At 44.0% G+C, this 12,504-nt stretch overlaps 1 protein-coding gene across 4 annotated transcripts in view; it reads left to right on the top strand.

Annotated features, from left to right (window-relative positions):
- Positions 1–11,171, top strand: part of LOC310715701 (axin-2-like) — a 91,134-nt gene extending 79,963 nt beyond the window's left edge. For all 4 annotated transcript variants that reach the window (XM_083522327.1, XM_083522329.1, XM_083522328.1 and 1 more), the window contains 9 exons: positions 281–421; positions 3,444–3,546; positions 5,170–5,310; positions 5,920–6,377; positions 6,479–6,655; positions 6,824–7,039; positions 7,372–7,467; positions 8,331–8,507; positions 10,245–11,171. In XM_083522327.1, the coding sequence (XP_083378453.1) occupies positions 281–421; positions 3,444–3,546; positions 5,170–5,310; positions 5,920–6,377; positions 6,479–6,655; positions 6,824–7,039; positions 7,372–7,467; positions 8,331–8,507; positions 10,245–10,371 (1,636 nt within the window). In that variant the 3' untranslated portion in view covers positions 10,372–11,171. The remainder of the gene's footprint in view (positions 1–280; positions 422–3,443; positions 3,547–5,169; positions 5,311–5,919; positions 6,378–6,478; positions 6,656–6,823; positions 7,040–7,371; positions 7,468–8,330; positions 8,508–10,244) is intronic.
- Positions 11,172–12,504: the final 1,333 nt, after the last annotated feature.

Genomic DNA, 12,504 nt, shown 5'->3' with positions numbered 1-12,504 from the left:
ATGGCTGACCAGTCAGCTGCAAGCATGAATTATCATAAGATGTACATTCATGGCATTTGGCAGACTCCCGTATCCAGAGCGACCTGCTCAAGGGCCCAGAAGTGGCGGCTTAGTGGTGCTGCTGCTTTAAAAAAACATGAGATGGTAGTTTGTGTCTCCAGACATCAACCTGAATCCATTAGGAATGAATGTGTTGGCTAGTGGTTGTCTGTTTAGTAAGACTAGACAGAACATCGCATGCTCAGCTTTGCTTGTCTGACTCCCCTTGTTGCGTTTGCAGGGCTCAGAAGCGAGGAGACCCCGCCACTCCGTACTTCGTGAACTCTGGTCACGTCATGGCTCCAGCCAGCAGCGCAAACGACAGCGAGGTGTCCAGCGATGCAACCACTGACGACTCCATGTCCATGACCGACAGCAGTGTGTAAGTGTCCTATGCATCATGCACACTCTTGCTTCCTTCTCCATGATTCAGTCGAAGATGGAAGGGTCTCGTGTTGTCCTCGGCATTTCGTCCGATGTTAAGACGAAAAAAGATTTTAACAGACCTCCACTTACGTGAACAAAGAAGTGGCCATGTCAAGAAATGGGATTTGGCAGGAAGCGGAATTAAAAGGACTTTGGTGACTTTGACGAGTGTTGCATTAGCAATGTCCGACAGCTCTCTGCCGTAGGTTCAGGATGTACAGCTTGGATTTTTCCAAGTTTGGTGGCCTTGAATCAGCAAATGTGCAATGTGCATAAACCCTAAAGAAACAGTTAGGAACGTTACAAGTGTGGCTAATTTCAGAGAAAACGCTGACGCAGCATACGGTAACTCTGAGGTTATTACAGCACAAATTAATAAAAGTGCTGAAAAATCTGGAAAAACGGTAGATCCTTTTAAAGCTAGGAAATCTCTAGAAACCCATGTAGCACTTTGGAATGTTTAATGCTGTTGGACTTCCTGCTGTTGTTTGGTGTAAATCGGATTTGGATGGCCACACAGAATAAGGTTAAAAGGGCTCTTATTTCGTTGGAATTACAAAACCGTGCAGTGTTTTTCCAAACATCAGCTTTTTTGTTCTCTAGTTTCTTTGCTTCCGTTTTTTTTCCTTTTGTTCCCCTTCCAGTGCTTTTGTTTTTGTCATCAGTATCTCAATGTTTCCCTTTTCTCAAATCCACACAATAAAAATTAGCCATTAGCCCATAAGTCTGTCTCCCAGAGAGTAGAAGGAAGGAGGTGGCTTGGCATTGCTTGAAAGCGAGGCTTTACCCCGCTCTGCGCCGCTGCCATCTTCCCAGCAGCCTTAGCGTGATGAGATCGGGTGTCAGAGCACGTTTGGTCGGCAGGGATAGACGAGCTTGCAGACCTCATTCCTGGAGCTGCAGACAAACTCACCTGGGGTTGCCAATGCTGGGATTAAAATCACGCTCCCTCATCGTGACCCCCTAACCCCTTCATCACCACACACACACACACACACACACACTTATATATATCAAAACCACATACACACGCACACACAATCCAGCCAGCCCCCCTCCTTTTTTACAAAGGAGCCTTACGTGGTTTCAGAGAGGATGAAAGGCAGAGTTGAATGGCGCTCTTGGCCCATTGTTTGGCTCCCAGAGCTTTAGGAGGGAGCAGAGGAGGTGTGTGTGTGTGCGTGTGTGTGTGTGTGTGTGTGTGTGTGTGTGTGTGTGTAGTGGGGGGGGAGAGTGAGAGCAACTCAAACTGCTTTGAAAATTAGTTGCACGACTGAATCATTGGTGGGGGGCAACGTACGGCTTTCCCCTAAAGAAAGAAACAAAGAGGCCTATGCTCATTCACAACTAGCTTTTAAAAAATTTAACTATCAAGAGAGGAACGGGTTATCCATATCGCTTTGTGTCGCTTGTCCGCTTTCGAAAAAAAAGAGGACATCCAAACAGCTAAGACGACCTATTCCAGCTGAGCGCTACTAACCGCTAATTAGCATGATCAATTTGCATAATGCTAATCAGGGGCTAGCGTGATTCATCCCTGAGAAATGTTGCTTCATTGAAGGAATTCTTTCAGAAATGCTAACATAGCAAACAGCCGCACACGTAGCATGAAGCAGGATCTCGGCTAGATCTCTTCTTAGCAGGCTTCTTTTTTTTTTGTTCGAACTGCTTTCTCTCAGTCACTTTATTTTAAAACAGGGATGGCCAAAATGATTTCTGTTTACTGTTATAAACTAGCGTTAAGAAATCGAGTTTTTTACAGGCGGATGGAAATTAGAGCTCTTTTTTGGCTATTTTATAAAATAAGTCCCTGTTTTTTGCACGAACAATGTGATCTCTGTCACAGTATAAAAGGCGTGGCACCAATTTGAATCGCAGTTTGAGATAAAGGCATAAAGCCAGGGTTAGAGGTGATTTCAGCCCCATTCTTTTTTTTTTTGCCCCCCCCCACCCCCTTATGCTTATATCTTATTTATGGATTTACTTGGACTCTGGGGAATGCGGCAGTGCCAACTTCAAACATTACCTTATCTTACAAACTGAGCTTTTGATGTTGCTGAGATCAGAGGAGCCGCGAGATGCTGTTGCCAAATGAAGATGGCAGAGAGCGAATATGCGCATGAGTGTGAGATTTCAAAGAGAGAGAAAGAGAGAGAGACACATAGAGAGAGAAAAAAAGAGAGAGACAGTAGTGTTCAGGATAGGTCACGCTCCATAGAGTTCCGCCGGAAAACACTGAAACAGCGGTTGACAAGAACACATTCGGACACGAACAAATCACAATGGAAAAACGTCCCGCTTAGCGCATTTCAACTGGAATAAAGGAAAACGCCAGGCTTTCGGTCAAGTACAAGTACAATGTTTAACATTATTTACATTCGGACAAAAAAAGTGCCCCCCCGATCCCCATACAGATCTTCACTTGCATCTGAGCTCACTGGCATCGTTATTAAGTCTCCCTGCGTTGTTTTTTTTTTTTTTTTTTTTCGGATTAGCAATCAGAAAGTGACCCCCCCTGCGGAGCAGGCTCTGTGTTTGCTAACAGACAGCTCCGGCCTTTGATGGCTCTCTCATGCCCTCAGTAGGGGAGAGAGCTCCGGTGTTGACATTAGGCAGTAAACGGTGGCCCCTGGGGTCCCATCGAGAATCATTAAGGAGAGGTGTGTTGTCTTGCTAATGCCCTAAATGTTAGAGAAACTGAAATAGGAAGGGGAAGGAGGTGGGTGGGTAGGGGGCACAGTAAAGGCAAGGGTTACTGGATCCGCTGTCAAGGGAGAAGGCTGTGGTATGTGGCCTTCAAAGCAAGAAATTCTCCAATAATAAAACATAATGGGTCAGCAGGTTGCTTCCAAATCAAACGAGCCTGTCTTTTGTACTTTTGTACAATTGAAACCTAATGCAGTGTTTAGTCTGAAGATTGTTGTCTTGTGGTCTAATTTCTGTTGGGTTTTTTTGTTGTTTTTTTTTTTTTTTACCAGGGATGGGATCCCACCGTACAAGCTGGGCACGAAGAAACAGCTACAGCGGGAGATGCACCGAAGCATCAAGATCAACGGACAAGTCTCGCTCCCCCACTTCCCCGTAAGATTCTTTCCCTCTTTCCACTGAGATCAGTGCCTCCTGCCGCTGGCAGCTGGGTCCCTCTCCCCAAGTGGGAGCCCTGTTTTTATTTCTCCGAGCTTGTGTTTTGACAGAATATTATATTCTTCTGCTCATTTTCATATAAAAGGCTACAAATGAAAGCCTGCATTAGCATATGCATTTTTTTTCACCCCTCCCCACATCCCCTCTTTCAACCCCCCCTCGTGTATCTCCATAGAAATAACGCTCTTGCATCCCCACTGCTGTTTGAAGCCAAAGATAAAGGTTCCATTCGGAATTTACATTCGGATTCTGGGTTCTAAGGAGATGCGACGCAACCTGAAGAACCGGGAAGAGGAGAGAAGGGTGGGGCTTAAGGGGTCAAGTGGTCAAGATCTGGAAGTGAGTGCAGGAGTCGATTCTCAGCACCCTTTGATCAGAGGCTGAATGCAGGCAGGCGGCATGTGTGGTTTCTTTGGTGACAACCTCCAGCCGAGAACCAAACCCCAACCCCCCCCCCCCCAATCTTTTTACTCCGTGTGTTTTTGTCACAGTAAACCTCCCCCTCTCTTTCCACCCCTCCACTACCCCTTCAGTTCTCTCTGATCTCCCCATGGTGTAGGGCTCAGCAGGGTGTGTTTAGTAGCAGGAGGTGGAGGGGGGGGTTAGGGGGGTTCAGAGACTTGAGTTTGGGGTTGAGCGTTCAACTAAGGTCGAAGGTTATAGAGTTAATTCTTTACAAATATTTTCCCCTTCGGTTGTTTGTAGAGACTGTGATGCACGGCATCCCAAAAATGTTTTAAACTTTGATGTGCTTTTTCTTTTGCACATATTAAAAAAAGTAACTATTTAAAAACTGTTTAAAATCCTTTGCAAGTCTGGGACAACTGTCCTGCCGTGGCTTATTCATTGTCAGGAAATAGATTACTTTTTCTCTCTCCCTTTCTCTGATTTCTGACAGCCCCCCTTAGCCCCCCCTCGTCCATCCTCATCCCTCACTCCATCTCTCTCTTAGCCCTCTTCCTCTCTTTTTTTTCTCCTCTTCTTTTAATTTTGTCCCCCTGCTATTTTTTTCCCGTCTATCTGGCTTTTATTCTGGGATTTAAAAGCCTGTGTCGCCCCCCACACCCCCTTCGCCCCCACTCCTTGTGTGTGTTTGATGTTTGACAAGGGTTCTTTGAAGCTGCCTGACTTCAGAGCCTCCATGCTGATGGCATGGGTGGTGTGTGTGTGTGTGTGTGTGTGTGTGTGAGGGTGTGTGTGTGTGAATGTGCATGTGTATGTGTTGGTCCAGCTCTCTTGCTCATGGCTGGCAGCACTTTTGGCAAGGAAGAAGAGGAGAAATGAGAGATGAAGGCCATTTAAGGATTCAGGGTCAGGTCAATAGCATGAGATGGAAATAATCGGAAACTCACACGCTCTTATATACAGTACAGTGTAACACACCTGACATGCCCTCTTGGTGACATGCCCTTACAGCCTTCTTTTGGTGTTAGGCAAGGCATAGAAACCGTCTGAAACGTTTTAATTGTGCAGCAAGATTTTTACAGATCGTCATCCTGGTCATGAACAGATTATGGTGAGCAGCTCGTTCTAACCTGTTCTATCTACTCCTACCTGCAGAGGACGCAGCGGTTGCCACAAGAGATGGCTCCGGTAAAACCGTCTGCATTCGCAGCAGAGCTGATCGCTCGTCTGGAGAAACTGAAGCGCGAGCAGGACACCCTCAGCTCTCTGGAGGAAAGGTTGCAGCAGATACAGGAGGTTAGTAGGAATTTTGTACTATTGCTGCCATTTTGTAGTCAAATGCACAAGTTGATCCAGAAAAGACAGTCACACCAACCCCTAAAGATGTTTGCTAGATAAACAAACGCTGTGCCCGAGCCTTCATCCACAGCCGCACCTCATCAAACTCAATTATTGCTAGATGAAAAGCCCCTTTTTGTGGCAGGACCTCAGGGCAGCTCTTCTCTTAAGTGCCCAAGCCGAACCCATTCAACCTCTTAAACCGTGTGACCTCTGATCTGTGAACTGTATGACCCTTTGACCCATTATTGGCCTTATTAGTTTTGCCTGTGCTACTGGTAAAGTGTGTTCTTTATATTTAGAGAAGATCCAACTTGCCTGATGGTGTGTGACTGACTGGGCAAGTCTGGCTATATATATATATATATATATATATATATATATATATATATATATATATATATATATATATATATATATATATATATATATATATATATTTATTTTCTTTAGTTCTTTGAGACTGTGTGCATTTTTTTTTCCTAGTCAGAATAGGCAGGAAACGTTTATCATTTCAATTTCAAATGATCAGAAGGAATGTCAGCTAACTCACGTCCTTGTGTGCAGGAAGAAGAACGAGATGACAGTGAATTACCTGTAGTCATCCCCCCGCAGCCTCCCACTTCTCTCAGCCTGCTCTCCTCTGGACTGTGCGAAGAAGACCCTCAGGCCATCCTGGACGAACACCTCTCCAGGGTCCTAAAGACCCCCGGGTGCCAGTCCCCTGGCATACCAATCTCCTCGCCACGCTCCCATTCCCCAGACCATCACCATCAGCAAGGCTCTGCCCCCAGTCTCTTACCTAGCATGCACTGTTCTGTAGCATCCAAGATGCCCATGATAGCTTCCCAGCCCTCCACCAAGCACATCCATCACCATTACATTCACCACCACCACTCTGCTTCACCCAAGAGCAGAGAGGAGATGGAGGCCGAGGCAGCGCACAGAGTTTCACAGTGTCTAGGTTCAACTGGGTCAGATTACTGCTACCAGCGGTGCCACAACTCAGCCGATCTTCAACAAGGGTGAGTTCAGTAGGTTTAATGCATCTACAGCAAATGTTATCAAATAGAGCCTCGTGAGATCTCTTGGGCCTGATTATTTGTATTTTTTTGCTCACGTCTAGGCGTACCAACACGTTGTCTAAGCGTCCTAGTAACATTAGCGATGGAATGAGTGGTTGCAAGTCAAGCGATGAGGAAAGCAACTCACCTCTGCTCCCCAGAGACGGTATGGTCCGAACTCACAACGTGTGGCAGTGGATCCTGGAAAGCGAAAGGCAGAACAAGCACAAACCTCACAGGTGGGTCACATGAGCACACTTTATAGCCATGTACCCCTATATAATATAGACATTTATCAACATAGAAGGCAAAGAGTTTGAATTTCACCCTTAGGATAGAAAATCTAGTCAAAGAATATCTGTTGGCCAAAGAAAAAGGCAAAGTTAACAAACGATTCTTCCCTGCAGTTCGCAAGGCCTGAAGAAGACGCATCCAAGCGATTTGTCCTCTAAGACGCCTTTATGGGGTGGTGGAGGAGTAGGAGGTCATGCTCGAGCACACCATCCCGGTCACCCGTTTATTCAGGATCCCACTATGCCACCTCTATCCCCACCAAACACCCTCACCCAGCTCGAAGAAGCCTGTCGAAGGCTGGAAGAAGCCTCCAAACCCACTAAACAAAGGTATGGATTCAGCCTTCCTCAAGAAATATTTGGTATTAACATGTATCTTGATGGAAAACTGAGGTAATGCTTTCAGTTTTCAGGGCATTCAGGGACAATAATGCAGATTTGGCGTTATTTTCACCATCATTTTCAACGATCATCTTATAGTTAAATTAGAAACACATAAAAAACTCAGTACTCAATCTACACGTCCCCAACAATGCTTCATCCAGGGTCTGGAATTTAAAAAATGTGACAGAATAGCTCCATTTCACTGTTAAAATTGTCCTTTGGTTATTTGAAGCTCAGTTCTGTATTGTCAGCCTAAAGCACAACTCCATCTCTTACAGACATTCAGCCTCCAGCCTGCAGAGAGACCGAGTGCATCCATCACTTTTCTCCAACAGCAGCTCGCCTCTCATCAGCACTGCCCTCCAGATGGACGAGTATGTTTATTCATTTGACTGTTTTTTTTTTTTTTTTTAAGCAAGCTAACCTAAAGGACTGGGAATCCTGGTCTTTTAAAACCCACATAAAGTTTTTTTTTAGGTTTAACAATCCCTGAAATATTTTTGTCACACATGTCAGTGTTCCATGGCAATGTTTGATGTCCAGCCACAGCCACCTGACAGCCAGCATATACACACATACGCACACACACTCTCTTTTCTGAGCTTTAATTGGCTGACCTTTAGCCAGCCAGCTGTCTCAGGGCGAACCATCGCCATCTGAATCAGCGCTAACAAAGCCCTGGAAGTGAATGAAAAGCTTCACAGCTCTTTTCGGGGCTTGCCCTTTGGCCACCCCTGCAACACATGTTGGTCCAGGCTGGCCCCTTGAGCCCGTCACTGCACCACTGTGCACAGGTCGAGCTGGGCCGTCACATTAGGATTTGTTTCGGGGGGGCAGAAGGATGAGAAAGGCAGTATCGAAAGCCTGCCGGAGTCTCTTAGCGAGAGGTCAAATAAGTGAAAAGCCCAGACGCTGACACAAAGGCCCATCATCCATCAAACTCGGGAGGACCTTCCCAGAGCCATGTCATGCTTCACAACAGCTCGCGCTGCCTTCAGATGCCACCTAATCACATGTTACGCTCGAGAAAAGGCTCCTCTAAGCCTATGCTGGCTTGGCGTAACAAGAGAAAACCGAACTCAGCATGAGTGTAAATTAAAGAAACGATTAGCAAAAAAATTGAGTGGGACTGGGAAAAAAAACATTGTACTGTATCCTCTTCAAAAAAAATTCTATTATTATTTAATATTTAACGCCACCCTCTTAGCTCAAACCTATTTGCTTTTCTTCTCCAAAGGTGGAAGGAGCAGCAGCGGCGACTGAGCGCCGGCCACTCCAGCTCCCACTCTGGCTCGGAGCTGGTGGTCACCTACTTCTTCTGCGGCGAGGAGATCCCCTACCGCAGACTCATGAAGACCCACAGCCTCACTCTCGGCCATTTCAAAGAGCAGCTTCGCAAGAAAGGCAACTACAGGTAAAACAGGTTTCTGTGTTCTGGCAGTTGCTTGGCCTCCACAGAGCTGAAACATAAAAAAAAGACTAAATCTCCGTAATTAAAATAAGATGTCTGTGAGGAGACGCAGTGGTGGGGCAGGTTGGGTTGCGCGCATGAATCTGGTCACGTCAGCTCTCCCACCATGCCCCCTCCCGATTCCCACGCTGAGGCATTCTTAATAAGCATGGCTTTGCGGCCCGAACCCTATTATTTTCTGCCCACTGAGCTGCTGCATCTGACAGCCTCTTAGATTCCTCGCAGGATTACATCAGCTGCAAGCTCTTCACAAACACGCATCTTCAACACGGGCAGCGCTTTACAGGACCCCGAGTGCCTTTGAACTCGGACGCTTAAACCTGAACGATTTCAAACAGAGACTTAGGACGTGTCTAGACAACGGCATGCTTTTTTTGTTTCGAAAAAGGTCCTCGTACAAAGCGATCAGTTAATCAGCACAAACAATTTTCATATTTCCCAGCCCAAACATTTGACGGATTTGCAAATTCCTCAAAGCAACAGAGCCTATAATTGGTGCGTTGAGCACTATCCTATATACATTCTACAAATGATCATATTATAGACCATAAATACAACCATTTTCCACATTTTTTAATCAAAAGCAGTAGGGAAATTGAACCTGCTCATATTCTGGGCTATAAAAACCTCTGATTTCATCAAGTGTTCGGAAACCGAGAGAATCAACGCTGCAAACCTTTTAAAGGGTTAAGTTCTACTCTGTGCGATTTACAATCTGTAACCTCTTGATATACGAGTCAACGATACCGTCATTCACCTAAGCCATAAAATCAAACATCTATATTTCATTTCGTATTTCGTATTTCATTTTTATTTTCTGGAGCTCTCCAGAAACGACTTGCCAGACAATATCGAAACCAGATGTGACAACAAACACATTAAACATGTTTCTTTAAAAAAAAAAAAAAATCTCCCCTTTTTGGCTCACTTCATCCTTCGTTCTGATTCACTTTACTCCCCTTAGCTTGGGGGGTTAATTCCCTTAGAGATGTGTGGATAGGAAGGATACAGAGGAGAACTGTTTGGTGGTGATGTAGATGATGATGCCAAGGTTAGACAGACTTCCAGTGATGCCTCTGTTCCTAATTGAGACCTTCATTCGAAATATACAGAACACAACTGCTACATCAGGCTTGGCGAAATGAAAAGAAAAAAAGGGGGTGGGAAGGAGAAAAGTTTACACACATGCTGTTTGTGTGAGTTAGTCAGCTTTCACCCATAAACCCAAGCTGGTGGTTGGAATTCCAAAGCTGCCCCACACATGGTGCGAGTCAGGCATTTTTCCATTACAAAGCCAATCATTAAATCTTCCCTGCTGATCCCTGCTCCTTTCTTTAAGAGACTTCAGGTCATTAGGGGCACGGTGCAGAAAAATAGCCCCGACCCAACCTTTAGTGCTGTCTTTGTGCCAGGGTTATGAGCCCCCTGACCTTTAAAACACCCTTGAGGTCAATGTGAAGCACTGTCATTTTTTTTACTGTCAAAAGGCCAAGGCTTTTTTTTTTTTTTTTTTTTTTTTTACAATTCATGTATACGAGACCTGGAGATGTGTGTACATTTCTTGATGTGTAATCAAAGTCAGCCTTATTGCCTTCAAACTATTAACTTATGCAGAAAAAAAACAACAAACAAGCATTATGGAAAATATATATTCACCAAAATCCACCGTTTGTTTTGTAGGTACTACTTCAAGAAGGCCAGCGACGAGTTCGAGTGCGGCGCAGTGTTTGAGGAGATCTGGGAAGACTGCACGGTATTGCCCATGTACGAAGGGAAGATACTTGGAAAGGTTGAGCGCATGGACTAAGCACAATTCTCCAGTTCCTGTACGCCTTTTAAACAGTTCCCGAACGCTGGGATAACACTTCCACTTCTTCACATTACTCCATCAGTCCATCAGACACCAAGCGAGCGGACTCCTTTTGGCACAGACGTGTGCCCTTTTTTTGTTTTGTTTTTTGTTTTAAAGCTACAGAGAGTTAATATATTTGAGAAAAACTATTTGGGATGTGATGAAGAGATCGAAGAAACAATTGTTACAAATGAAGATGAGCAGAAGGCCATTTCTTTTAACCATTCTGCCTTAGAACTTGGAAGAAACAAAAAAAAAAAGATCAAGCGAACAGAGGAAGCATCTAAACATGCAGATATACACATACGTGTATATAAACGTGTCCCTGGAAAAACGTTTATTATCGTTTTTTTTATGTATTTATTGAACTATATTATCCCGATTTTCCTGACTCACGTCCACAGAAAGGACACGCTGCTTGAAACAGTTGTTTCAGTTCTTTTATTTTTTATTAGTAATGCAACACACACACATGCACACACACGCACACACTCCTCCCACTCTGATCATTTGCCGCAGCGAAAGCTGCCTGTGCAGTAACTACTTTTTAAGAATTTCATATCTAGACCTTCATGACTTCTCGCCGCCATGAAGTTTCGAAACATCCTCCTGTCACTGTTGTAGCTCTCACTTTTAGCTGCTCACTCGTCCATAAACATAAATCTTCCCGCCTCTACCGACCGCTGTAGTATTAGTCGGGCAAAGTTGCCAGTCTTAAGGCATGATACTGAAGATCTGGTATCATATCACAATGCGGTGCCTTTGTTTGTGTATCGGATGTTGGAATAGACCTGTTTCGCAACGTGCAATCCAAATCTTTTTTTGTTTTTTGTTTTTTTATTATTATTATAATTTGAGAATTCGAAATCACACTTGACACCAATTCGATTTACACACCGCCGGTCGCCTAGGCAACAAGGCAAAATCAACAATGGGATCGTTGCTTATAGCAAGCTGAAGGTATCAAAGACATAATGCAAAGAAGTAATACTTTAAATGAGGCACCTTTGTGGACCTGCGAAACGGCTAGTGTTGGCAGCGCCGCTTTAACCACTGGGATCAGAATATCTGCATAACACTCTCGGAGCCGAACAATGTGAATAATAATCCATATAATACAATTATTATATTGTACGAATAATACAATTCGTACAAATTTAGATTCCATTTACGGTAAGGATCCAGTTACATAGGGTTTTCTGCTTTGGGTAGGAAATAAACTCCATGCAGAAAAATGTTCACCACTACATTAGCTCTCATTCACACCACATTTTAAAAGATTATCTCATAGACCTATTTTTTAAAACAGTCCATTGATGTGGGTGGTGAAGGTAACGGGGTGGATTGGGTGGGGGTGGGGGGGGGGGGGGCATAAAAGTTTTATTTGATATCAGTGCAGCACCTGTGCCTACATGGACCATACCATGTGCTACCCTGTTTCAGGGTGTTATATTCCCTCGGTTTTTAGAAGGGCTTTATGTTTTAAAAACACTTTGTAAGCTTTTAAAAAAATATCCTTTACTTTTTTTGTTTGTTTGGTTTACTGCATTTTATCAAATCTGTAAATTATACATTATACAAAGAGTTTTCAGTTAAAAGATTTTACTTTAAGCTATAATTATTGTAATTATTAAAAAAAGATGTAGCCTTTATTATTAAAGTTTTATATTTTTCAAATTAAAGAGAAAAAATACATGTTATGGTCTTTATTTCATTTCCTTCACATACTGTACATTTCAAGAAAGTTCAAGTGCTAGTAATGCACTGCATGTAATTGTGGTTCCCTACATTGGGAATCACCAGGATGTTTGTTTTGTTTTGTTTTTGGTTCAAAGAAACCTTGTTGTCTTTGGTACCGAATAACAAGGAACCTTGGCAGGTATATACTAAGACAAATTGTTACCTACGTAACTAGTGTTCTTTTCTTTACCCAACCTATAAGCAACAAGGTTAGCCAGACTCAGATATTCCATAGTGTCATTAGAAACATCTTGGAATGAACCAGAAGGATACAGAGACCAGTGATCTCTCTTTCTTTCGGCTTCTCCCATTAGGGGTCGCCACAGCGGATCATCCGCATGTTTTGAT

Source organism: Silurus aristotelis (genome assembly GCF_946808225.1).
Source record: "Silurus aristotelis genome assembly, chromosome: 2".
NCBI lineage: Eukaryota > Metazoa > Chordata > Actinopteri > Siluriformes > Siluridae > Silurus > Silurus aristotelis.
This window is presented reverse-complemented; position numbering and strand designations above follow the sequence as displayed.